The sequence below is a fragment of the Rattus norvegicus genome, chromosome 14, assembly GCF_036323735.1.
Source record: "Rattus norvegicus strain BN/NHsdMcwi chromosome 14, GRCr8, whole genome shotgun sequence".
Taxonomy (NCBI): Eukaryota; Metazoa; Chordata; class Mammalia; order Rodentia; family Muridae; genus Rattus; species Rattus norvegicus.
In genome coordinates, this window is record NC_086032.1 from 98,382,846 (window position 1) to 98,410,755 (window position 27,910).

A 27,910-nucleotide genomic window follows, 5' to 3' on the forward strand; every position below is an offset into this window, starting at 1 on the left:
ACTACATAGCACTCAGGAGGAGGAGAACTTGAGGCTGATCGTGGTGACTGAGCAGAGCTGTGTAATGAGTGGATCTCACACAGACAGACAGTTTGTGTCCTAGGGCTTTGACTATGACAGTTTCCTCGCTTCAACACACCACAATGGAGCATGCTCTCGGGATTTCCTTCTGATGGAGAACCTCCCCTCCCCTCTTCTCCAGAGTACCGAACACACGAGGGGGTGGATATTTTACCTCATCATGGAGGGGGGAAGCAGAATTGTCCACACCTAAAAGTACCAGAAAAAAAAACCTCACAGAGGAATTACTGAGTTTTCCTACTTGACTGCTTACAGCATCACAGAGAAACCTAAAAGAAGCAAGGAAATGGTGCATTTCGGGTACGATGCACGAAGAGTTAATAGAAAATTATGAATTTGGGGACTTTCAAAAGAAACAATAGACAACTAATAACAAAACAAACGGTTCCTTTTTTTTTTTTTTTTTTTTTTTTTTGATTGTGTACATGCGTGTGCAGGCACGAGGCGTCTACAGTGTGCATGTGGAAGTCAGGGCAGCTCTGAACAGTTAGCTCATGCCTTCCACCTTGTCCAGGCAAGATCTCTCCTGTGGTTTCCGATACCATTCTGTGCTGGGCTGAGTCCTTCAGGCTGGCTCTGAACTCCCAAGCTCCAGGCAGTTCCGTCTGGCCTCGCACCTCACTGGCCGCACTAGGGTTGTTACTGTTTACTACTGCAGCAGGGTTTAGAAAGTGAGTTCCAGAGTAGAAGTTGGGGTGTCTGGCTTTTATAGTTACTGTCTTTACCTGCTAAGCCATCTTCCAGGCCGACTTCCCCTCCTCCTCCTCCTCCTCCTCCTCCTCTTCCTCCTCCTTGTCTTCTTCCTCCTCTTCTTCCTCAAAACTATTTATTGTAATGAAACATTACAGCCCCTCCCTCCAACTTTCTGTCAAATGGAAAAATATTTTAAGGTTATGGCTTGGGTAAGAAATATTTTTCATGCACACTTGTTGGAAGTATAGTTGAGTGTCCTTTTTCTGGGGAAAAGTTTTGTTTATATTCCGTCTTTTCCTCCCCTACCATGAAACATTCTTCTAGAAATGTAGAGATAAAATAGTTCAGGTAGATGGAACACCCACGTGTTGTGTCGCCATGGCAAAAGGGGGCTGCCAAGGAACTGGTGTTGTGAGCTGTGATGTTGTGTTGTGTGTGTTCAAGGTCTCACTCTGTAGCCCAGGCTGGCCCTGAACTCACAGAGATCCACAGGCTGTCTCCTGAGTGCTGGGATTGAAGGTATGTGCCACCAAGCCCTGCTGGGGTGTTTGTTTTGTTTTAAGGATTTTGTTTTAATTACTTGTGCGTCTCTGTGTGAGTTTGTGGACCTGAGTATTCTGTATAGGGGTCAGGAGAGGGCTTTGGATTTCCCCGACCTGGAGTTAACAGCGGTTGTAAGCCACTGAATGTAGGTGCTGGGAACCAAACTTGGGTCCTTTCCGAGAGTGGTTTGTGCCCTTAACAGCTGAGTCATCTCCCCAGCTCTGCAGTGAATTGTTGGTAATCCAGAAATACAGTAGTGGGCTGAAAAGAAGATACAGAACTCTGCCTGTGTGACGGGATTCACATTTCACCTAAAATGTGTATCCCCAAAACTTATCTGGAATATCGTGTTAGCACTGGTCATTGTCATCTGTATGGAGTGTGTGTGTGTGTGTGTGTGTGTGTGTGTGTGTGTGTATGTGTGTACATCTGTGTGAGTGTGTGTTGTACACCTGTGTGAGTATGCTTACATGCTTGTGTGTAAGTAATTTAAAATGCTATTCTAGAAAATTTATCACCCCCATATAGCATTACGCAAGTATGCACATTGAAATGAGGTTGTGGCACTTAGCAAGAAGGGCCAGAGTAACCAGGTCTAGTTGGGATGGTATATTAACTTTTGTGATGATAAAACTAATGCTTTCTTTTAGAAAGAATAGAGGGGACCTATGCGAAAGTTTAAGTGGTGCTCATATAAGGCCCACCCTGCCTTTGGTGTGATTAGATCATGGCCGTGGAACTAGACCTGTGACACATCTCACTCGCAGAGTCATGAAGAGACTGGGCAGTTCAGGATCACACAGCTCACGGCAGAGGGTGGATTCGAACTCGGGCCGTCTGGATCTAGTCTCCAGGCTGCTGAGCACTACTACATCTTTGCAGAACCCCAGCATTTGGTATTTGTTTTGTGAACAGCAGTATCATATCTGACCTGACCCTGTATCTGAATCACTCCTGTGTGACTCCTTTTTGACCTTGACAAAAAGGAACCTGGGTAGGTTGCTGGTCTCTGGGTATGCAGAGCCCTTTTAGTTTTGTAAGACAGGCTTGTGGTGGGGTCTAGGTGGAGCCTTGCTATCTCTGGAAGCCCTCACACGTTCCTTTATTTTGCCGAGACTGGTTCTTGCTCAAGTGAAGACCTTCTGTCACACCCACCAGGCATTTCTGTAAGTTTGCAATCTCACGTGAGAGGACTGAAGACTCAGGGGGAAATCCAAGCATGGGAAGGGAGGCGGTGACAGGAGTCTGGGTGTCCGCCCCCAATAAATACATGATTGCTCCAAAGGTTGTGAATGGAAATGCTTACTGTCTGTGGGAAATTCTATACCTTATATAATGTGATCGCAGTGGCCTTGGTGGGGACAGAGTAACATGGTTTTGTCTCTGGGACAGGGCCCAGTGTGAGTATGAGTGTTGCTGGCTGTTGTGGGCATACGCTTGTTTGTGGTGTAATAAATAAGAAGAAGAAGAAGAAGAGGAGGAGGAGGAAGAAGAGGAGGAAGAAGGTACAGGCTTGTTGTATAGTAATAATAAAACAATAACATATAATATATAATAAAATATTTTGAGGGATATCTTTTGTTAACATTAATGACTTTGTGATCATTAGAAAGAGTAAGTCTAGGAGTTGAGGGTATGACTATGTCTTACCTAACCCTAACCCTAATCCCTAATCCCTAATCCCTAAACCTAACTCTAACCCTAACCCTAACCCTTATGACAGCCCTTAAGGCTGTAGAAAAGAACTCTTAAACACTGAGTTTGAAAATATATAATTTTTTAATTATATAAAAAATAAAGACATTATATGAGGGGCTTTATAAATCTAAAAGAATGAAAATAGTCATTCTGTAAGTCAACTTGTTAGAAAATTATTAAGGAAGGGGATAGAGATTTAGGGATGGTGATCATAGGAGATCTTATCTAGTTAAGTTTTTGTTTATGTTTATAAAGAGATGAATTTTTAAGTTTAGGGTCAGCCTAAGACTCAAATAAGACTTAGGCGTGATGAAAATGATACTTTTAGAATAGGCTCTCACTAGTTTATTGTCTGTAGATCTTTAAAATTTTTATAATGTTTGAAAATATGTATTTGTGGTCATGAGATACTGGTTTATAAGATAATTAAAAAAAAAACTAGAGTAAAAAAAGAAAATGCTCAGAGACCAGACACAAGCAAACAGGACACCTAAAAAGATCTCAGAATAACCAACAGGACACGGAGAGATTAGAATAACCAACGGGACATGCATGCACAGAGACATCTCTCTCTTTTTTTTTTTTTTTTTTTTTTCCTTTTTTTCGGAGCTGGGGACCGAACCCAGGGCCTTGCGCTTCCTAGGCAAGCGCTCTACCACTGAGCTAAATCCCCAACCCCCACAGAGACATCTCTTAAAATAACAAATATAGACAGAAAAATCTCCGGGAAAAATAAAAAAACAACATAGATGTAGACTGGGGGGAAAAGCTGTATTAAACAGAGCTCAGGTCGTCAGCTTAGACCCAGGATTTGACTTCGAATCCTTCTTTCCGCTGCTCCCAGACACCCTTTGCTCAGAAGCCTTCTCCAAGACAAGGCTGGTCCTTGGCAGGAATGGCTCTCACACCTAAACCCAGAGTTACATTGTTTCATGCACACCTTATACCCATAGCCTAAAGGCTAATTTATGTAACATTTAAAATACTTTCCTGCAGTAAGCAGGGCCGATGGCTCACATCTGTGATCCTGACACTGCAGTTGGAAGCAGGAGGATTGGAGGGCCAAGCTCACCCTTGCCCCATAGAAGTTTGAGGCCAGCCCATACCTGTTCTCAAAAAGCAACAATAGTAATTTTGTTTTTCAGAACTTCCTACTTTGTGGTATGCCATCAGTGCTTCGAAGCTTTCTGATTTTGGAGTATAATGAGTTTTTAGTTTCTTTTTTGGGGCGGCAGGGGCGGGGGTCAAACCCAGAACCTCATGCATGCTGGGCCTAGACCCTTGAGTCTTGTTATTAGCACACCTATGCTTACTGTGTTTGCTTGCCTATTTGGTTGGTTGGTTGGCTGTTGGGGTTTTGTTGTTGTTGTTAGTTTCATTTTTTCCTTGACTTTGACTTTAGTAGTCCTGGCTCTCTGATCCAGGCCTTTACGAGTGCCAGGCAAATATTGTATCATTGAGGCTCACCCTCATGGCCTCTAGCTTAACACATGGTTTCTTTAGTAAACTTGCTCTGTTTAACAGGATTGGAAAGTGTATTTACTACAGTTTTACTCTCATTGTAGATTTGCTAGTTTCTTCAAAATCCGTGTGTGGCAAAGATCTTCCTAGGATTCAAGTTAGAGCAGTTCCATTTTTGTATCAAAAAGAAATACCATCAGCGACTGTCTGGACTTGTACCTTGCTGGGGACAGTGCCAGAGCCCAGGTAATTGCCTGGGTTTCTTTTTCTTTCTTTTTTTTTTTTTTTTCCTTCATGTTAAAGAAACAATGGGAGGGCACTGCATTCCTCAGTGGGGAGGTGGACACCTAGAATCAATTTTTTAACATTTTTAAATATATGGGGGTTGGGGCAAGGCAGAATACAGGTACGTGCATGTCACAGTGTGTGTGTGGATGACAGGGACTGCTTGTGGGAAGCTGTTTTCTCCTATCATGTGGGCCCAGGAGATCAGGTACAGGCTGACAGGCTTGGAGGCAGCATGAAGTCATCTTCCAGCTCCTCCATTTTTTTCTTAGGTATGAGAGAGCCTTAGAAATCCGTCCTTGACAAGATTGGCTTGTAGACACTTTCTTGTGGCTGCCGTTCCATTTAAATCAAAGCCGAAGTCGGGACCTTCTGCTAAAGTCCACAAAAATCTAAGTTTTTCTCAGACAGGTGCTGAACCCTCTCTCCAGCCAGTTTACAATTTAAAGGGGATGGTAAGGGGAAAGAAGAAACTGTTAAAAGTAAATTCTTCACATGGAAAAAAACCAAAAAGCAAAAGCAAATGTTTGTGCGAATGTACAAGAGGTAGGGCAGATATAGGATGCTTTTAGATTTAAGTCGGGTGTTTCAGAGGGAGGGAAGGAGGAAAAGGGAGGGAGGGAGAGGGAGGGAGGGATGATGCATACAGTACATCTTTTTATTTGTGTCTGAGAAAGAGAATGAAATAGCTCTTGCGTTGAGAACAGCAGGATTGTTCTCAGGTCTGACCAGGTAAATACTCTTAGAGTAGAGTTAAGGGCTTCCCCCCTTTGGGAGCAGAGGACTGGGACGTCAGAAGTCATGTGGACAGGCTGGGTAAGCCAGTAGACCTAGAGATAAAATGGCTCCTGGGCCATGCACCAGGCCAGCCATGCAGAATGAGCCCCCTCAGCCAATCTGCTAAGCTTGTTGAATGGTGGCAGGTGTTTTGCTTTGCCTGTAGACATTGGCTAAACTGGAGGCTTGAGTGACTGGCCAGGAGGGCAGTTTACCTCTAAGCCAAGGAGCGCTGGAAATCATGGGGTAGATTGAGAAACACAGCCGGGTTTCAGAATCGAACTGTCTAGTAAGGGACTGTATACTCAGGAGTCGATTCCTTGCATTAGGTACCCAGGAGATGTTCACAAGTCCACTGGGAATATGTTGACATGTGTGAGAGTGTGTGTGTGTGTGTGTGTGTGTGTGTGTGTGTGTGTGTGTGTGTGTGCGCGCACGCTAGAGAAAACTCGCTCCCTTCTCTGTTCTGGTATAGTTGTTGGAGAAGATCAAGAGACATCCCGCTGGTAAGAGGTCACCAGACATTGCCATTTTACGGGGCACCAGGCTGGGTGAAGAAGCCCAGCCCACAGGGTGGTGTTGCCACCCCAACATCATTTGTTGGACACCGATAATGTTTTTGGCCCTGCCTCTAACGGGAGACATGCCATCTCTACCTCGAGGGCTCAGATTGAGTTTCGTAAGCTTTTGTATTAAGGTAGGTGATTGGAGTACTTGGCTGGAGCTTAGCTGTAATGTGCTAGCCTGTGAGGCACGAGCCTCCTGGGTGAATCATAGTTAATGGTGGTTAGAGACTTGCCGTCCTTAGCTTAGCATTTAGCGAAGCACATGCCTACATAGTCACTTTCAGTTTGACAAGCTAGATCTAGACGAGAGACACGTTTGTGTTCGTATTTAGACGTTTCTGAATTTGTTTTGACCAAGTACGGTAGTGTCTCCCTCCATTCGATGTGAGCACCAGTGTGTGAGCGCTCCGTGAGGTTCTGTCAGGCTCCGAAATAGCTTAGAAGCATTTATGACACGCTGAACGTTTTTGATGTTAGTTTTCATTTGTAGGCCCTAAGACTGAGTGTGTTTACCTGTCGAGCTCTCATCTACGAACCGGGAACTGGGGGGGGGGGGGGCCTCACCCTTTCTCTGTGCAAAAACCAGCGACTCAGTCAGGCCTTCTAGTCATTAGCTGTGGAACGTGAGCCGCTTCTGACAGGTATCCATGCTGCAGAGCAATGGCCATCCCCGTCAAGGAGAAAGCAACAGCAGAAGCCATGGTCTGGAGCTGAAATCTGCCTCCGCCTCCCTCAGGTAGACAGGCCAGGCGAGGCCCATGCATTCTCGTCTGTAAAATGGGTTGATAGACATCTGACAAGTGCCAGCCTCCTCAGGCTGTAGCGTGGCTCTCCATCTCAGACGTAAGCCACCTTGTCCTTTAAAGGGGGACTCTGAAGGACGGGTGGAAACAGATGGACAAGGGAAGTGTGGAGTTCCCAAGTGCCTTCACACTTGATCTTAGCCAAAAGGCCGAGAAGCGATCCCAAGTGCCTTCAGAGAAGACAGAATAAGTCACCTGTCCTGACCCGGTGTCTGTCCAACGTCTTGGATGTCAGCTGCCTTTACTGGGACGGCGTGCCTGTCGAGGTCCCGAAGGGTCCTTCCTTCAGTATGATGAAGACCTGATCCTAGAGGCTTGCAGCTTTCAGACATAGAATACCATCTCGTGCCATCTGATACGGGGACAGTCCATACTCACTGAATGACTGGAAAAATCAACTTTGCCTACACAGTTAGGAAGCTATTTGGAACCTCCAGTGTTTTTCTTTCTCTTAAACAAATAATGAAGCAAGCTTTGTATGGGGACCACATCTGCAATCCCTACACTCAGAAAGCAGAAAGACCATTGCAAGTTTGAGGCCGGCCAGTGCTTCATATTGGGTTCAGGCTACACTTGCAACTGGTGCTGCTAGTGGGCCGTCATTGGCTGTTTAGCCAGGTGGTGCTCCTCTGTCCCCAACCCTCCTCCCTCACTGCCTCTGCTCAAAACAACCATTTTCCCAGCAAAGCTCACCTATGGCCAAGAAGACGAGAGAGTTCACTGGCGTTTGCAGGCTTCTCTCCTGCTTTTGATGGCTGAGGCAAGGAAATAATCCATCATTAACTCAAGCTCTTCCTCCGGGGTCAGCATGCTACTGTGAGGGAAGGGCAGAGAGAAACACAGACTCCGCCCCCCACTGTGCTGTGCTGCCCTGTGCACCCATGAGAGTCACAGCTAGTGTCTGGCAGCTGGCAGACGGGGCCTTTCCTCCTAGGTCAAAGGAAAATGTCACATAGGTTCTTCCTTTCCCCATCATGGGTTTATCTGCCAAGGTCATGGCGAGGAGACTGTGTATGTAGGAGAAGTGGAGAGCAGAATTCCTCCTGACCATTCAGTAGAAGTCACAACAAGCTTACTGTGTGCCTGGCGGGTTTTGGGGAGTCGGAGGAGAGAGGGAGGGCACAGCGATGGCTAAGCAGTGGAGCCCTGTGGCGCTCAGTCTAATGAGGTGAGAGGCATGAGAGGTAACTAATAAGGCAGCTGTAAACCAGGGCTCCCGACCCCACCAAGAGGGAACCATGGGTGAGGGCCCGTGTGTGTGTGTGTGTGTGTGTGTGTGTGTGTGTGTGTGTGTTGAGGCTCAAACTCTGGTGGGGTTGTGCAGAGACATATCTGTCACGATTGAGACTGGTTTTTATTCCATAGGCAGCGGGAAAGCGGGGAAGGTTCTATGGTGTAGTGAGAATGGGGAATAGCCAGTCTGCTGAGGGTAGCTGGGGACATCACACTGCAACGCTGGGAAGGTACCAACCGTAGCAATTCATCGACAGGCCTCATGGAGATCGTCTGCTAGGGGGATAGGGGTGGAAGGGACAGGGGCTTGCTAGGGCTGGGGTGGTCAAGGTTCTGTCTGAGCTAGAGATCCCACAGGACTCCGGGGCTGCTGGAGAAAGGAGTCGTGAGGCAAGGCCCTTTCCAGAAAGACTCGGAACTCTCGGGAGGGGCGGCTCGTGGAGACATGGAGCACAGCCGCTCAGCTGCAGCGGATGACCTGCAGATCAAGGTTCTTGTCAGTGTTGAGAGCGTCACCAGAACAAATATTCATCCAAAAATAAACTTCCTGCTCTTCCTGTTTTTATAACTTGCCTATTTCCTCTGAGTTTGAGGCTGGTCTCCTGTTCATGGGTATTAATCTTCAGAGGATCAAGACCTCTATAGAAGTATTTCCTGTACGTGTTTATCCACCCAGCCCGAAATTATTTTCTCCAAATGATAAGAGATTTTTTTTTCCCATCCTGGTATGTCAGCCTATGAAAGATTTTTAGTTGGGAATCCCAGAGACGAAGGCTTAAGCCAAGCCAGAGGAGACCCAGGCAGGTGGAGAGTGACCTTCAGTGCTTGTGGTTTGTCTGTTTACAGGTGTGTGTGTGTGTGTGTGTGTGTGTGTGTGTGTGTGTGTGTGTGTGTGACACGTATGCAGAGGAAAAGTGAAGAGTTGGTTCTCTATACCATATGGGTCCTGAGGATTGAACTCAGGTCATCGAGCTTGGTGGCAAGTCCCCTTGCCCGACGGACCATCTTTCTAGCCCACTTAAGTGTTTCTGTCCACCACCCAGGTTAAAGGTGGCTTCTTAGGGAGATTCTTAGAGTCCTAGAGATAGGGAAGGAGGAACTTGAAAGGACCCAGTGTGAGGAATGCTCAAGCGCCCAGTGAATACCACAGGGGAATACCGGCTGAGACAGCTTTGTTCTTCTCAAGAGTGCTGTGTCCCTTATTGGACTGCTCCTGTCTCTGAGCTGTAAGCAGGGCCACTACCCTCACAGAGAGGAAGTTAGAAGGGTTGTGCGCAGAAAGAAACCCACAAGTTTGGCCAAGTCTAGAACTGGGGACAAATAGCCCAGTAGGCGCTAACATTTTAGCTCATTGGCCCTGGGCCTCCTGCCCCTGACAGTCTCCTTGGCTTTTTATACATAGAAATCCCAGGCTGGCATTCCATTGAGTACTTTAAAGTACGTTTCCTTGACTGAGTCTTACAGACAGACAGAGGCTGAGGCGACCTGGCTGTGTGGATGGCAGCAGGTACCACTGTAGAACTTGGAGGGAGGCCAGTGGCCTTTCTTAAGTGGGTCTGGGGCAGCCACATTTTCTAAATGCTACCACCCCATGGCACCACCCCTCCTGCCAGAGACCCAGGTGACACCATTGGTAATAACTGTCCCCAGACCACTGTCCAGTTCTCTAGCCACTAGTCATTTGGGTTCTGAGCCCTTAAAACAAGCCAGTGTGGCCTGAGAGGTAGTCTCAGTGCAGAGTATAGAGTATTTTGAAGCTTTATTATAATCAGCCTAGGCATCCCACTAGTAATTATTTTATTTGGATTACCTGTGGGAACAAATATACCTTTTAGATATATTGAGTTACGGCAACTCTACGGAAAAACTTCAGATTGTGCGTATGGCTTGTTCCACTTCTGTGTTGTTAACCTGCTGTGGCACAGCCACAGGTACATAGTCTCTGGGCTGTCTCCCTGTCAGCCTAGCTGGGTGGTGACCGAGCCCTAACCCAAGACTTTCCTAGGACAGCGATTCCTGTAGGCTGATAGTTACACACACACACACACACACACACACTTTGTTTTTTCCTTAGTCAGCCTTGCTGGCAGCCTCCTTCCCGGAAGCCTTTTTTCAGATCCTACAGTCTTCCTGTGCTCCTGCCCCGGGTCAGACTTTATGGCTGGTTGCCTTCAGTCCATCCGTTCACTGTAGGCAGGTCGTCTAGAAACCCGGTGCTCAGTTGAACCCTGATGCCAGTGTTGCAGAACAGCTTGTGTGTGGTGGGTCTCCATCCCGCTCCACCCCACCCCCATCTGTGTTTGTGTTTGTGTTTGTGTGTGTGTGTGTGTGTGTGTGTGTGTCCCCGTGTCCTCTGTGTGTGTATGTGTGGTAGGTCTCTAGACTTTCTGTTGTGTCCTGTGTGTGGGAAGAGGGGAGGGTTTGTGTTTTGTGTGTGTGTGTGTGTGTGTGTGTGTGTGTGTGTGTGTGTGATGGGTCCTTAGATTTTCTGTTGTTGTTTCCTCTGTGTGCGTGTGTATGTGTGTCCTGTGTGTGTGTGGTAGATCTCTAGACTTTCTTTTGTGTCCTGTTGGGGGGGGGCGGTGTGTGTGTGTGTGTGTGTGTGTGTGTGTGTGTGTGTGTGTGTGATGGGTCCTTAGACTTTCTGTTGTTGTTTCCTCTGTATGTGTATGTATGTGTGTATGTGTGTGTGTGTTGGGTCTCTAGACTTTCTGTTGTGTACTCTCTCCCTCCCTCTGTGTGTGTGTGTGTGTGTGTGTGTGTGTGTGTGTGTGTGTGTGTGTGTTGGGTCTCTAGACTTTCTGTTGTGTCCTCTGTATGTGTGTGTGTGGTGGGACCCTAGACTTTCTGTTGTGTACTCTCTCCCTCCCTTCCTCCGTGTGTGTGTGTGTGTGTGTGTGTGTGTGTGTGTGTGTGTCCCTAGACTTTCTGTTGTGTCTTGGGTGTGTGCGCACACACGTGTGGCCTTTGAAGTGTATTCTCAAGGATGAGCATGCGCTGGGGAAACACAAGGTGGTTGTGAGGCCTGGGAAACTCCTGCTTTGGGAAGTACAGAAGTCCACTCACTGGGCTCACCCTCCTCGTCTGCCGGTGTTTCAGGAACAAGAGGAAGTTCTGCCGCTGGCTAAAGCCCCAGATAATTCCCCGCTGCAATGAAGAATTCCATGTTGACCAGGAGAACATGTTTACCTGGACACTTGCTGTTTGCAGGGCTGGAGGGGACACCTGCTTTGCTGGCCGGCACAGTAGCCCAGTACTGACTGCGTTTTTGCCCACTTCATGGTGTGCTTTGTATTCAACCATTTTTTAATCTCGGCTACATGGGAGCAGGCATGTGTTGAACGCTTGGTGTACACAAGCACTGCACAAAGAACAAACTCACAGATGCCCAAGTAGCCACTGTTATTGCCTTATTTGTAGACCCGCAAATGAGTTGGCCCATGATGAACCCAAGGGTGGGCGCCGTTTAGTTCTGACTCAAGTCCTGTATTTGGCTGTTGAGTTGACAGTGTGAGTCTCCCAGTCCAGCTTGGGTCAGCCTCATTTCGTTGGCACCTTTAATTGTTTTGTGTCACAGTGTCTGTTGGTACAGGCTGGAGTAGGCTACCACAGGAAGATTATCTTCAGGGCTCCTTGGCCATCTGAACTAAGGGTGGAGGATACATTTTTCTATTCCTTTAGAACAATTTGCTAGTTTATTTAGCTTATTTTCTTAAGAGATTTGTTTATTTGATGTATCCGAGCACTCTATCTGCATGTACATGCGTGCCAGAAGATAGCGAGCGTCAGAACTCATAGATGACTGTGGGTTGCTGGGAATTGAACTCAGGACCTTTGGAAGAGCAGCTGACACTCCTAACTGCGGAGCTGTCTCTCCCATGCTACTTTGACTTTGTTTTTTGTTTTTGTTTTTGTTTTTTTTTATTTTTGAGACAAAGTTTCAGTCTGAAGTTTAGGCTGGCCTCAAACTCATAGCCATCCCTCCGCCTCTGCCTCCCAAGTGCTGGGATTATAAGTATGAGCCACCATACCTGGGTTGTCATGACTTGGAGATATGAGCTACAGGAGTAACATATGGTTCCCATGGAGGGCTTGGGGCTGTGTGAAGAGGGGTGGTGTGACTTTTGGGGTTCCCCGTGGCTGCTGCAGAGGCTGCATAGACAGCTCACCCAGTGAGGCTTAGAGCATGAGCCATGTGCTCTGGAGCCAGACTGCTGTGGTTTGTGCCCTCCTTGGCTCAGTCTGTTGCTGTCATTCTCTCCATAGCCCAGTTTCTCCATCCCTCAAAACAGGGAGACTAAGGAACCTGTGGGAGTTTAAGGCAGACAGGTTATATTTGGCGCATCAGGTAACTGTCAGCTGACCTTCGTAATGATGCTCTTTGCCTTGTGATGGATTACAGTGATAACATGTTGCATTTTGGTTTGAACATGTTTCTGTTTAAAGGAAACATGATCAGAGCCTGTGCCTGTGCACCTGGACCTGGGCCTGTGCGTTTAAGTTATCTTTCAGTGTGGGGGTGAGATGATGGGGGGGGTCTCACCTGGGAAGGTTTCTTTCTCACCATGATCTTAAAGCCATTGGCTGGAAACACCTCCAAGAGTCCTTTTAGAACTTTTAGGGCTTTGCAGTTTTACCTAGGTCTCAAAGTTGGGTGAGTCTGGGCAGTGCATTATCCTGGGGAATTTCTTTATAGAAGAATTTTTAAAATAATTTTAAAAAGTTTTTTTTCAGGGGGTTTTGTTGTTTGTTGTTGTTTTGTTGTTGTTGTTGTTCTTTTATTTTGAGACAGACTCTCTGTGTAACCCTGGCTGCCTTGGAACTCTGTGTAGACCAGGCTGGCCTTAAACTCACAGAGATTCACGTGTCTTTACTTCCCAAGTACTGACATTAAAGGCCGTGTGCCACCATGGCCTCACATCTTTATTTTATTTTTCTTTTTTTGTTTGGGTTTTTTTTTTTTCTGGAGCTAGGGCCCGAACCCAGGGCCTTGTGCTTCCTAGGCAAGCGCTCTACCACTGAGCTAAATCCCCAACTCCCCTATTTTATTTTTCTTAAAGAACACTTTTTTAAAATAACTTTATTTAATTTTATTTCATATGCATTGGTGTCAGATCCCCTGGAACTGAAGTTATAGACAGTTATGAGCTGTCATGTGGGTGCTGGGGACTGACCCTGGCTCCTTCCGAAGAGCAGCCAGTGCTCTTAACCACTAAACCATCTCTCCAACCCCCAACAGATTTATTTTTAATCATGTGTATGTGTATGTTGTCTGGGAAGTAGGGCATACACGCATGAGTGCGGTTATCCGTGGAGGCCAGAGGAGGGCGCTGGAGATCCCCCTGGAACTGGAGTTATAGGTGGCTGTAAATCTCCTGACATGGATGTTGGGAACTGAACAATGGTCCTCTGCAAGAGCAGTCTCCGACCCCCCAAGGAGAGGATCTCTTTAGCCCATGAGCGTGAGAGCCTGGGCAACATAAGGAGACTCCGTCTTAAAAAAAAAACCATCGCAGAGCAAAGACTGAGGCTTTGGAGGGGCCGTAGTTGTGGCTCAGAACCTGGCATGCACAAGGCTCTGGGTTTGATCCCCAGAACCTCAGAAATAAAGATTAGAGTTGGAGTGGGACAGGCAGTAAGTAGCCTCTGGTATGCTGGGACTAGACCGTTCCTGAACAGCACAGATAGGCTCATCAGGGGCGCAGGACCAAGGCTTGTCTCCACGGAGACTCAGGAGAGCAAGTTAGAAAAGGGCTTGTACCTTCAGGCTCGCTTGCGTGGGTGGAGTTACCAAGCAACCTTTGGGTTTTTCCTGCGTCCCGTGTTCAGGCTGTCCTGAAATTTGGGTCTAAGGATAGGGCTGTGAAGGAGCAGGTGGCTTTGGAATTTGGTTAGATCTGCTTCTACAACTTTTCGATCTACTCATAGTAGCTAACCAGGGTCGCCTGGGCCTCACTCCTCTCTGTGAAAGGGAAACATTCATTTGAGGACGACACTAGACGTAACCACAAGAAAGTGGGCAGAGGCTCACAGCTGTCCATCAAAATACAGTACCCGCAGCAACTCGCGGTCCCTTGTGATGTGAAGCTTGCTGATCCGAGGGAGTTGCTGGCGCCTCTCTACCTGAATGAGGCTGGCTCTTATTAGGCTGCTGTAGCGAATTGGATGTTTATAGCCCTTCCGCTAGTTAAAACAGGACCTTATCTGTCCGGGCATGGGCTGATCCCGACCAGACGCACATTGCTACTTAATGCGCGTGTAAGCAAGAGGGGCGTGGGGCCAGTGGAATGTTGACGTAGAGTAGGCCTGACTTCTGGCTTTAATCAGTTCCCCAGCTCCCTAGTTTGTACTAAGCTCCAGTGTTTATCCTTCCTGGCCAGCCTCAGTAATTCAGAGGAGCTGACCCAGATCTCAGGAAGGCCAGTCAGTGTCCAGCCGCCAATGCCCTTTCAAGGTACCTCTGCTTCTTACTGAGCCCCAACAGGTTCTCACAGCACTGATTCCTAACCACTGCAGTACATCAGCAGTACCCAGGAAGTTTGAAAAGGCAGGAGCCAGGCTGTACCCAAACAATATACCACCGAAAAGAACAACAGAAACATCACGTGTTACCACCATGTGTAACCAAGATTAAGAACTAGTATTGTTGGTGGGAGAAAAATTCTACTCATTGAGGGAAGTGTCACTCCATTGGACCTATGTAATGAGTATGTGGTCTTGGGAGTGGATAACCACTCTAAAGGGAAGTGCAGATTTCATATGTAAATGCGGCCATGCGTATTCCGAAGACCTAAAGTAAAATCTGCTCAATTCCCTCCACTTGGACTAAAGACACCTTCACAATATTTTTTTTTCTAATTAGGGCCCCCAAAATATAAATTGTTTCAATAATTTGACTTTGACCCCGTGGTCAGGACATTGTAATGATGTACACGCAAGGTGATAATGGGCGTGCATTTCTGGAAAGGGGTGTCGTCTGTGGCATCTGGCCCAAGTGACATTTCCAGGATGTTTTCCTGCCTTCTTGAGCCCCTCTGGAGGGCCCTTGCCAGCCAGCTTCTAGTTCAGTGGTTCTCAGCCTTCCTAATGCTGTGACCCTTTAATGCAGTTCCTTGTGTTGTGATGACTCCCCACCATAAAATTATTTTTGTTGCTACTTCATAACTGTAAGTTTGCTACTGTTATGAATTGTAATGTAAACATCTGATAGCGGGATACCTGATATGTGACCCCTGTAAAAGGGTCATTTGACACCCAGAGGGCTCTTGAGAACCATGATTCTGGGGAGAAGATTCATCGAGCCTCCAACTGTAGTGTCCCCGCAGTGCTTAGGCCTAGAGGCAGGCTCCTTTTGTAAGTTCCCAATACTGTAAGGATGCCAGAGGACGTCTGGGTTTTGACTGGGGATGTGTAGCTCAAAAACAGAGTGTCTGCCTAACGTGAAGGGATCCCTAGGTTCCTTTGATTTCCCCCAGCACTCCACAAACCAGGCATAATAGTGTACCCCTGTAGTCCCACATTTGGGAGGAAGAGACTCAAGGCCAGCATAAACTACACGAGAAAAGATAAAGAACGACAGTGGGGTCCATTCTGCAGACAGTTTACAGCTTTGCGGGAAGCTATAGCTAAGAAGGGATGGTCTCCTGGGCTCTGTCAAGGAGTCTTGCTTTGAAAGTTCCCCCCAGAAACTGTGCTCCTGTGGAGGGGAAATCCAGCCTTGCTCCCCTGGAGTGAATCCTGTGGAATTGACCTCCAGCTGGGTCTCCAGGTTCCCAGGTAAACTATGACCGCCAATGGCACCAGACTTGTTACAATGTTTTTCTTTGTAAAGTTTACTTGTTCTGTTGTTCATTGCTGTGGGACAGGGTCTTACTATGAAGCCTAGACTCCGGAAGTTCCCTACCAGGTACTGAGATACTATGTCTCCACTACCTCCAGAGAGAACTTTTTAAAGTGACGGATGCCAAGATACCTGCAAATGGGATGGAGAGGTGGGGAGGGTGGTCAGCAGGAAGAGGGTACAGATGGGGATGGAGAACAGGCACTCGGTGGTTGAACCCTCATTTCTTCCTCAAAGTTCTATTGAGCGTCTTTGACACACGTTCTAACCCAGCAAATCAGACCTTCCCCAAGGGCTCTCGGTCTTGGGTTGGAATGGATTTGCAGCTGGAGAGGTGGGGGTGGTTGTTCTTCCTTCTCTTTCCGTATCCAGTCAGGTGGTTAGCAGCAGAAAGCACACATCTTGATATTTAAAGACATCTCTAATGTTATTCATCTCATGACTGATCTTGCAAAAAAGGTTAGGAAGATGCAAATGTTCTTCCATAATGCAGGACTGGGGTTGTAGCTCACTCACAGTTCACTTGAACCTACAAAGACCCTGGGTCTCATGCCCCCCAGTTCCACAAAGATGAACAATTGCTCAACAAAGTCATGGTGTATCCTTATAGTAAATAGCGTGCAGCTGTGAAAAAAATCGAGTGGGTGGTTTGTGTTCTAGTTTAGAAAGATCAAAGGGATAAAAAACAAGGTTCAGGAACTAGATAGATGGCTCAGAGGTTAAGAGCATTGATTTTTTCCAGAGGACCCAGGTTCAATTCCCAGCACACAGGTGGTAGGTCACAACTGCGATGTGACTACAGTTATGGGAGATCCAACAACCTCTTCTGACCCCCTCACATGGTGCACAGATAGGCCAATACAAACAATAAAATCAACTTCTTAAAGTCAAGGTCCCGGGGTTGGGGATTTAGCTCAGTGGTAGAGCGCTTGCCTAGGAAGTGCAGGGCCCTGGGTTCGGTCCCCAGCTCCGAAAAAAAAGAACCAAAAAAAAAAAAAAAAAAAAAAGTCAAGGTCCGAAAGACTATGAAAAGTATGTTGGGAAGGGGGTAGATTTTCATAAGCCCTCCCCTTCCACTTCAGTTCTAGGACCACAGGTTCGTGCCACTATACCTGGGTTTGTGTCACGCTGGGGAAGATTCTTCCCATAGCTTCTTGCTTGCTGCCCAGACGCTCTACGAACTAAGCTATATCCCAGCCTACCAAAAAGTTGTAAGATGGCTCCTGTAGTCTTGGTGGGTGAGAGAAGGGGTAAGATTATAGACTGTGATAGAACGCACCTTCTTAAACTTTGATTTATGAATCAGAGAGCAATCAGCTAAAATTATTTGTATTTATGTTGTCAGATAAATTGGTGGTTTTATTATGTCCCAGTTAATCTATGTTATAGGTTCTGACCATTGCATGCTAAAACACCTCAGAATCTGCCCTGCTGTGACCCCAGCGAGGCTATGATTGGCCAATGGAATGTGACTCCTGTTCTTCCCATAATGCCTCATCTGGCCACAGATGATACATACTCAGTTCTGTTATGAAGCCCTCAGACTTTTCCCTTCCTCACCCTGAAACACAAGAGGAGCCAACAGCATCTGGAGACTAACTGTAGGGGACAAGGAAGGCACAGAGCTGAGCCGAGTGTGGTTAGCTGAGGTTTTCGGAGGGCCGTGGCCTTTGCCTGGGGACTGTTTAGCTGCTGTCTGTTGGCATCCGGTCCACCAAATTGATAGTGTGTTTGTGTTTGTTTCCAGCTTCTGAGTGGCAGCAAAATGGGACCCAGCCTGGTAGTTTGGAATGTTCAAATGTTGAAACTTGTCCTTCACACTGGTTTCATTCCAAAATGGCAGGGCTCACAGGAAGCAAACCTGAAATCCAGGGAAGCTTTCCTCCCTCCTGAGCTGAGAAAGAAAGGGAGAAAGGATCTTAGGGCATCAGAAACAAGAACCTTAGTCAAAGAGTAAGCCTTGGTCTGATGTTTTTCTGGAAGACAAATTCAAGTACATGAAGCCCTGCTACAAGTCTTGAAATGTCTTCCTTCCTGCTCCAGCATCCTGATCTTAGCCTGAGTGGGTGGAGTCCACATTAGCCATCCATTCTCCCTTCTTTTCTTGCTTAGTACCTGGTATTTATGTTAATGAAACCTGATTTCTTTGTAAATGGCAGCCAAGTGAAGGGAGTGGGTGAACTAACTGCCTGCCCACCTTCAGTCCTTAAATAAGTGTCACTGAGAGACTTATTCTCCCAGCAACATCAGCCTCTTTTGTACAGAGTTGTACACAGGGTAGAACTCACCCTTGCTGGTGGCTCCTAGAGCCTGGCAGCAGCAACTGAACACAATCTGAACAAGTCGGACTTATACTAACATGGTGCTGGGACATGCCAGTCATTGAGTACAGATACAGCGACACACTGACATTTAGGAGCTGTGCTGGAAGATGAGCTTGCACTGTGCCTTCCTGCACAAAGCCAAGGTCACATTAGCAGGTGTGGAAGACACCCACCGTTGAATATCTCTTGATCGCTTCTGAGTATGTTGAATCTGCAAGTTAACTAATTGTAAGTGAGGTCCATCTTGACTGCCACACTGAGCTCCATCTCTCCCCTGCCTCCCCTTCTCTTCATTCTTTTGCTGGAAGGCCATAGAACCTCACATGTGATATCCCAGCCATCTACTACTGAGCATCATCTCCAGCCCCAACAAGGTTCTTTGTTTATTACTTATTTAAAGGTAGGGAGTGAGAGTGGGCACATGTGGAGGGTCAGAAGATCTCTTGCAAGGAGTTATTTTTCTTCTTCCACTATGTCGGTCCTGCGGATCAAAGTCAGGTGGTCAGGCCTGATAGCAAGGGCCTTTACCTGCTGAGCTACCTTGTCAGCTACTGTTTGATTCTTATGTGGGGGTGGGGTTTGAACTCAGGGATCTGTGCACTCATTTCTGCCTCTTGAGTACTGGCATTAAAGGCATGGACTACCACATCATACTAGCCTAGTTGTGGTTTTTAAAAATAGGCTGTCTAGTCCAGGATGGCAGAAAACTCACTGTATTGTCCGGGCTGCCTTCAAATTGGAGGCATTCCTCCTAGGTCTGGGGCTTGCAGGTATGCACCACTTAATTTAGGATTGTTGTTGATTATTGGTTTTTGTAAAGTTGGAATACAACTCTCACATATATCATGCCCCCCAATTCTATCTATCTATCTATCTATCTATCTATCTATCTATCTATCTATCTCTATCTTACTCATGTTAAATTTAACTAGTGACAGAGCTCAACCATACTGACTGCCACTCATAGAATGAACTTTAGGCCTTTTAATCCTATGAATTGTATGTTGTTTATACAGATAAATTATAAGGGGCATTGCTGAGAATTCCCAGAAGAGACTGGCCAAATATCTGTCTAACCATTTGACAAAGATGGCTTCCTCATGGAAGGTTCATTCTGTTAGGAAGCCACCCAAGTCTTGGATAAAATTTTATGGTGATTGATCTCAAATAGAGCAGTAGACTTCTCTCCAGAAGAGGGGGTTTATAAAAAACAAAAATAAAAAACATTTCTTCTGAGATACCTTGTAACCCTGGCTGGCCTGGAACTTGCTATGTAGACCAGGCTGGCCTCAAATTCAGAGAGCTGCTTGCATCTGCCTCCTCTGTGCTGGAATTAAGGTGTACACCACCATAACTCCCCCGCCTCCTTTTAGAGGAGGGAACTTGTGTAGGAGTCAGAGGACAGCTTTGAGGAGTCATTTCTCTCCTTCTTTTTTTTTTGGTTCTTTTTTTCAGAGCTGGGGACCGAACCCAGGGCCTTGTGCTTCCTAGGTAAGCGCTCTACCACTGAGCTAAATCCCCAGCCCCCATTTCTCTCCTTCTACTATGTGAATCCTGGGGATCAAACTCAGGTCATAAGACTTGGCAACAAGCACCTTTACTCAGTGAACCATTTCACCAGCCCTGTTCCTGGACTTGTATACTCATGAGCAGCTTCAGGTACAGCTTGGAGGTAGTAAAGGCACAGGGTGGGCTGGTCTGATCAGAATGGCATTTAGTACAGCACCAGTTTGTGATCCCTGTGGTTTGAGATCACTGTAAGGTAACAAATACATGGAATACTCATCCCCTTGATGCCTCTATATGCCTTTTTAGGCTTTAAGCCTGCCCCACCCCTTTAACTTGTTATCTCAGCCCTAGATATAGAGTCCAGATCCTGGGAGGATTTAGGCTTGGCCCTGAATGGCCCTCTGCATGCCTGCTTTTGGCTTGAAGGGGGAATTGAGTCTCTCAGACATTTGATCCCCAAGCTGAGCCTAGAATCAGCACTTTGAATTCAGGCTTTTCCCTTTTTCCTTGCTAATCCAGCCCTTGGCTTCTCCTGCGGTTTTCCAGAGTGACTTGTCAAAGCCCTTCTGTGTAATGCTCTGTGCCACAGACTCTGTAGAGGGCATCAGTGTACCGATGCAGCCTATGTCTGCTCCATGCCACCCAGGAACCGAATTTGTAAGCAAAATGCTGTGACCCCATAGAGTGGATATGGGGTACATGTGGGTTCCTTTCACCTTTTCTTAGGGATATCTGGGCTGAGCCCACAGTCCTGTCTCGGGTCTTCACATCATAGGATCTCATGAAAGGAAAACAGTCACAACCGTTCAGGGTAATAGCCCATTATGCATCTGATCAGCAGAGGCCTCTGATGGTGGCTAATCCAAACTCTTCTTGAGATGAGCCACAGAGAGCCAGTTAGTCATAGGTCAGTACCACAGAGTACTGAATTTGCCTGGGTTGTTCGTCACAGTGCTAACGTATCTGACTCTTCTCTCAGGGAGGTAGCCATATAAATCTATACCTCCTTCAGCTGCCATGCCTGCTGGAAAAGCAGCTCGTGAGCACCAGAAAGACAGCTATTCTCATACACGCCAGAGTTCATCGTGTCCTAGCAGCTGGCCAAGGCTTTGTTTTCAAGAGAACCTAAGAGAATGGCTTCTTTTGTTCCAGTTTCCCCTCCCAGAGACTCATCCCAGGGGTCCCTTCACCTGCAGTATCCATTAATTCCGTGGATTCATTTTTCCCCAAATAAACAAGTTTTCCTGCCAAAGAAAATGTGTATCGTGAGTGGATGCAGGGCTGTCTTAGGGATGTCTTGGGGCCGTCTTTGGAGGCATGGTTTTCATCTCCCTGGGCTGGCACCTGCCTCCTTGTGGGGCCCTTTCTGTTATGGCCACAGTGTTGTACAGCCCTAGTTTCCTAAGGCCCTTGGCAGTTTTATCAATACTTCACATGGCTGTCCAGCCTCCGAGAAAGCATCCTCCACTCCTGTTTGCTCAGTTTCCTGAGGGTGCCTTTCCAATCATCTTCCACCTCTTGTTTCACACTCCGGGGACATGTGTGGTTTCTGCAAACTGCACAGATGTGCTTGGGGGAGGGAGGCATGGCTGTGGCCTTGCACACTACAGCTGGCGGACTAAACTCTGAAGTGGGGAGGGGACTTTCTCTGAGCAAACAAGACAATGGGCTTTAGTTTCCACCCTGCGGGAAGGCAGAGTGGGGTGTTCTCATTGAGCGGTATAGCTCATGAGTTACAGAGGACCATAGATAACATTTGAGTATCTGATCCTAGATTGCAGTGTTAAGCAATAAGGGACCAATGAACGACAGACACTTGGGAGGGGGAGGCGGTATGAGACAGGGTTGCTCCCTGTAGCCCTGGCTGACCTGGAGCTTGCTCTGCAGGCCAGGCTGTTCTCAAACTCAGAAATCCTCCTGCCTCTGACTAAAGGATTAAAGGTGTGCAATACCACTGCCTGGCATTTTTTCTTTTTTAACTTTTATTTGTATGTCTTGCTGACAGACACAGACACACACCCCCGCTGCTGCCGCCACTCACCAGAAGTCATCAGACTGGATCTTAGTGAGAGGGTCACTTACTTCTGTCATAGCTGCTTAGCTCTAACTTGCCACCTCTGGAACACAATATATAATCAGGGTAATATGGTGGCTCCAGCTGGCCCACCTCTGTGAGTGTGAGCTGAAGAGCCAGACCCTGTGCTAAGCGAGCACACTTATCCCATTCAAAACAGCATTGCCTGAGGAAGTCGGAGTTCTTCAGCTGCTTCTACATATTTTGACAGGAGAAACCTATTTTTGTTTTCTGATCCTATTCTGAGTTTGTCCCCTAACTCAGGTAAATGCACCTGGCTTGCTTCCACAACCCTTTTATACAGGTCGTCTGTTAAGCACTGTGGTTTTAATGGGGCGGTAACTATAAGAATGGATCATTGCCAACTATGCCCAAGCCCTCCCCCTCCAATGTATATTTTCTCCAATGTAGTTCTTTCCTTAAATATATAAACATTTGAGCAAAATTTTGTTTCATATACTTGTGAGCTACAGGATAAAATGACCATTTTGTGGAGTTTGTGTTTTTCATACCCAAGATGAAAATAAGGTTTTATTTTATTTAGTTTTTGGTTACTTTGTTCTCCCACCCTTCTCTCCCCCCTCCTTGCGTTCCCCCCTCTCTTTGAGGTAACCAGGCTGGCCAAGGCTGACCTTAAACTCCTGATCCTCCTGCCCCAGCCTCCAGAGTGCTGGGATTACAGCACATGCTACCACACTCAGCTAGGAATTAAGTTTTAAGTAAACATAACATTTTACCTGAAAAGGGATGGCTTCATGAGGTTATCCATAATATAAACACATTTTACAGTAAGGAAAAAGGCTCCCGAGAAGACAAAATAAGCCTGGATTTTAAGCCAAGACACCTGGGTTCCAAGCGCATTTTGTATTTATCACTTACAGTGTCTCGCTACCCATGATGACTTTCAGATCTTGACATTGGCTTGTATATGTTTTTAAAAGACAGAATACAATATAACGGCCTAGAAGAAGAAGAAGGATAAAACAAAAACAACAAATTCAAACATGGCAAGAGCCTTAAACTAAGGCTGTATGAGGCTAGAGGGGTGACAGTGGCTAAAAGCACCTTGCCAAGAACTCAGGTTAAGTCCCCAGCACCAACACAGTGGCTCACAGTGTAACTCCAGTTCCAAGGGGTGTGGTGCCCTCTTATGGCCCCACTGGCACTGCACACACAGAGTACACAAACACTCAGCAGGCAGAGGCAGGAGGATCTCTGTAAGTCAAGGCCAGCTTGGTCTACAGATTGAGATCTAGGACAGCCAAAGCCACACAGAAAAACCCTGTCTCAAAAAAAAAAAAAAAAAAAAAAGAACAACAACAAACAAAAAGAAGTCTATTAGAAAAATAGAAGAAACCAGGGGCCAGGGGCTGGAGAGATGGCTCAGCAGTTAAAAGCCCTGGCTGCTCTTCCAGAGGATCTGGGTTCAGTTCCCAGCTTCTCCAAGGCAGTGCCCAGCTCTCTGTAACTCTAGTTCCAGGGGATCTGACACGCTCACCCAGACATATATGCAGTCACAACACCAATGTACATGAAATAAAAAATAGATTTTTAAAAGAAAGGAGAGAAACTAGGGCCAGTTTGCTGTGTTTCTCCTGGCTGGTTTGGCTTCCATGCTAGAAAGTGAACATGAAGGTATGGGAGCCCAGAGGCCCAAAATACCCCAGCCGATCTCCATAGACCCGTGTTCCTGCACCTCAAAATGGCCACTGCAGAGCCAGTCCACTTGTCAGAATGTCAGCACTGACCAACCCGGACTTCTGTATTAGTTACTTTTGGTTGCTGTGATAAAATTCCATGACCAAAGACAATTTACAGGAGAGTTGATGATGCTCTGGTTTCAAGGGTGATTTCAAAGTAGGCATGGCAACGGGCATCCATCCGGATAGAAGCTGGCTTCACATTTCTATTCGTATAACCTCCCCAAACAGCACCGTCAACCAGGACCAAATGCTCAAATAACCAAACCAGTGGAGAGCATTTCTCATACAAACTACAGCAACTGCCAACCCATTGTCCTCCTCACAGGTTTAGGGCCCTCGGCTGTTTGAGATGGTGGCAGGGGCCACTCTAGATGGACAGGTAAGCATGGACAGCTGCTAGGTCAGAGTTGGATGATGAGGGTGTGGAATGGAGTTGCCAAAGGTCCAGGTTCTGTGTCGGATACCCTTAGGGGGATGCATTTGTTCTCTGGCCACGTAAACCCCAGGGATTCAAGGCTACACAAGCTCAAATAATATTGTCGCAGATAACAGGAATCTAGTTCGTCCCCTCCTCCCCTGAGTGTGTGTGTGTGTGTGATTATTACCCGTGGAGATCAGGAGAGGGCATAGTATTCTGTGTAGCTGAAGTTATAGGATGTTGTGTGCTACCTGAAATGGGTGCTGGGAACGAAACTCAGGTCTTCTGGGAGAGCAGCAAATGTTCCTAACCACTGAGCCCTCTCTCCGGCCCCTATTGTGATTATTAAACCCATGGTTTTTCTAGTAAGTTATATATTTTCTTTTGTGTATTTAATTTTATCTTGAAGTGTTTCATACTTGTAGAAAAGTGACCACAGTGGCATGAACACTCCCTTTCCCTGTCCCAGTGTCTACAGTTCTGATTTACCTTGTGGTTCTTTTCTTGCTGTGGACACACACATTTACTGCTGGGTTTGTTTATTTTTCTTTGAGTTTTTCGCGGTGTCTGTGTGCGCGCATGTGGGCATGTAGGTGCCAGTGTGTGTGTATGTTGGGGCTAGAAGAAACCTCCCATGTGTCCCTTGGCTCTGTCCAGCTTATTTTTAATTATTTCGAGATGGGGCCTTTCACCTGGGGCTCACCTATGGGCTAGGGCGGCTGGCCAGTTGGCAGCCTCTGTAGTATTGCAGTTCCTGTGCTTGCTTCCCTGGTCCCCTACCCTGGGGTTAGCAGCACACACTGCAGCACCTGGCTTTTAAACATGGGTTCCAGGTGTTTAACTATGATCCTCAAATGGGCAGTAGCCTGCACCCCCTACCCTCTAAGACTAGTGTCTCATATAGCTCAGGCTATCCTCAGTATGTAACCGAGGATGATCTTGAACCTCTGGTCTTCTCACCTCCTTCTCCAGTGTTGAGATTATAAGTGTGTTATGTTATATTATTATAATAGTGTTACATTCCTGGGGATGGAATACGTGTTTTATGTATGCCAAGCAAGCACTCTTCTAGCTAAGCTTGCAGTCCTAGCCCCTAATTTATAAAACTCCCTAAAGAGCTATATCGGTTTATTTCTTTAGAATTTGTAATAGACTCCTTATACTAGAGAGGTGTCGACCTCCATGTGACCGCCTGTTGCATAGGGCCAGTGTATATAAGTCAGGAATTGTGGGGAAGTGTTTTGCTAAGCTTGCTGTCCTTAGGTCCCATACGTCATCCTAATCATTGTGGATTAGTGAGGTTTGGTGTGGCATGGCACTGTCCAACCTTTTATGGCCAGTTTGCAGTCCATTAAGCAACACCCTTTGATACTTGGAGTTGGTGATTGGCTGAGGTGGCTGTCAGTTTCAGGATTTGAGGGAGGGATCTGGGACTTAGTAGGGCATCTGTTTCCTAGAGTGGCTTGCCCTGCCTCCACAGTTCATCAACACAGAGAGTGTTTGAAGTGACGGTTGGTTTCATCTAGTTTTGCTTAGCATGCAAACAAAACCGCTGGATTTTTTTTTTCTCAGCTATGAGATCAAAAGCTCTCTTCTCCAGATGATTGGAGCATGAAGTAAGTTGAGCCAACATTGCCACCTTAGAGCTTTGTTGGCATAAGTGACTAGGGATGTGACTTATATACGTTCTCAGGGAACATTGCCAAAGCCATACAGGGAAGCTGGGAATGGCGCCTCTCCCTCGTTGTGTTACCACTGAGCTCATGAACATGGGTTCAGAGCACAAGGAAGCTCTCATCAGCCAGAGAGGAGTAACAGCCATTCATTCCGGGGATTGATGGAGCCTTCCTTCACAGTGACCTAAGGGCATGTGGTTCATACCAGCTGGAAAACTTCCTGAGCTTCACCTCAGCTCCCACACCCACAGGCTGTCAGGCTGTCAGGCTGTCAGGCTGTCCCTCCTCTCCATGCATGGAAGCTTCATGCCCAAGAAAAAAATGGACCTTGTTCTGGTTCACATCCTGGGGACTGAACAAAACATGCATGTAAATATTCCATGCAAACTGTCCAAGATAACTTGAGAGAGTCTCAGATACAGCAGTTTATTCGGGTTTGGCTGTTTCTTTACCTCCCGCCCTTATATTACTTACTCTGTGTGTGTGTGTGTGTGTGTGTGTGTGTGTGTGTGTAGGAGTAAAATATTTATAACAGAGCTCATACATCATTTCATATCACTCCTGACATATCTCAGTAATTGTACTTTTTTAGTCAAGGTCTCATCCGAAGCTGACCTCAAGCTCTCTGTGGCTATGGTTGACCTTGAACTCCTGATACTTCGGTCTGTACCTTCCTAGTGCTGAAGAATGTGCTACCACACCTAGGTTTATGTAGTGTGGGGAACTGAACCCAGGTTTTCTGCACTTTACCCATGGAGGCACATTCTCAGCTCCCTGTATGATCGTTTATCTATTTCCTTTGGAGAAAAGGTCTCACTGTGTAAGCCAGGCCTCAAGCTCTTAGTCCTCCTGTATCAGTTCCTAAGGGCTACAGGACCACAGGACTGTTTTACTATGCCCACCTCCAAAAATTATTTTTATGTATAGGTCTTTATAATTTGTAATTGGTAATCCTATAGCCCGAGAATCAAGCAAGACATGGTCACATGCACCTGTAATATCAGCATTAGGGAAACTAATGCAGGAGGATGGTGAGTTTGAGGCCAGGCTGGATTAAATGGTGACAGTGGTCACAAAAGCAACACAGGAATCAACAAAGCCCCAACCTCATGCTTCAGAGAGATGAATCTGAACAAAGTTACGTGGTTTGGCAGGGTGACAGCTCACACTTGTGAGTCTACAGACTGGAATCTCAGGTAGCCGTGTATGAGCTTGGCTTCCTGTGCATTTTGAATGTCTGTCAATGACTGATCGTTGTAACTTACAGGAATTTTTTAAAACAATATTTTAATTAAAAAAAAAAAAAAACCCAAGGCATCTGTCAGCTGTCAGCCTCCCGGTTTCTACTTTTGAGGATCAGGGTGTTGTTGGTGAGTAATGACAACGGGCCTGTAAAATGCGGACTCTAACCCGCCGATGACTCATCCGGTACAATGCAGTATATTTGTCAAGGAGACTGAATCATATATGGGGGAAACTACTTCTCAGCAGCCAGCTGGTTCTCAGGTCAGCCAGAGAGGATCCATTTTTATCGGAAGCTTTATAGTAGCGATGATGCTAATGGGCAGCCCTTGGACTCCACAATGTAGAGGAAATGGCATCTCCGGGCAGGTACGTGCCGACTATTTACTGGGATTGCAGTTTCTTCTTGTATTCCTCTTGTGTTGAACCTTCCCAGTGTTTACTTGAAACATTCTTAAGGGAGAAAAATTTATCCTCAGGAACCTTTGTATGTGTGTTGGGGGTGGGGTGAGTGTGTGTGTGTGTTTGTGTGTGTGTGTGTGTGTGTGTGTGTGTGTGTGTGTACATGTGAGTGTTTACCCACACGCAGAGACAGGTAACCACCGATCTTCTGTTGGATAGTTTTTCTTCACTCATCCCTCTCCTTAGAGATTCACATCAAAATGGCTTTAACCCATCATTTTATATTAATAAGTTTTAAAGATGCTACTTGAAACAGAAAGACAACAGACCTTCTCTGTAGGTAGCTTAGAATGTTGAAACAATGAATAAGCAGAGGGGGTAGCTGAAGGATATTATCTGGTGTTAACAGGCTAATTATGAATGTCTTTTGGTATCGGTACCTTTTGCCCCACCCCCTAATATGTGGCTTAATGCAAGAAAGCCTTCTTCCTCTCCTGGGTGGATATGTTTGCTGATCACGACTTGCTTGTACTGAATCAGTGCATTAACTTTTCCAAGGTAGAAGAAAGGGGAGTGAGGATT

At 46.5% G+C, this 27,910-nt stretch overlaps 1 protein-coding gene across 2 annotated transcripts in view; it reads left to right on the forward strand.

Annotated features, from left to right (window-relative positions):
• Positions 1-27,910, forward strand: part of Spred2 (sprouty-related, EVH1 domain containing 2) — a 101,567-nt gene that overhangs the window by 32,269 nt on the left and 41,388 nt on the right. The window contains exon 1 of one of the 2 annotated variants that reach the window (XM_063273235.1): positions 8,469-27,295. Within the exon in view, the coding sequence (XP_063129305.1) occupies positions 27,279-27,295 (17 nt within the window). The 5' untranslated portion in view covers positions 8,469-27,278. 2 annotated transcript variants of the gene reach the window in all.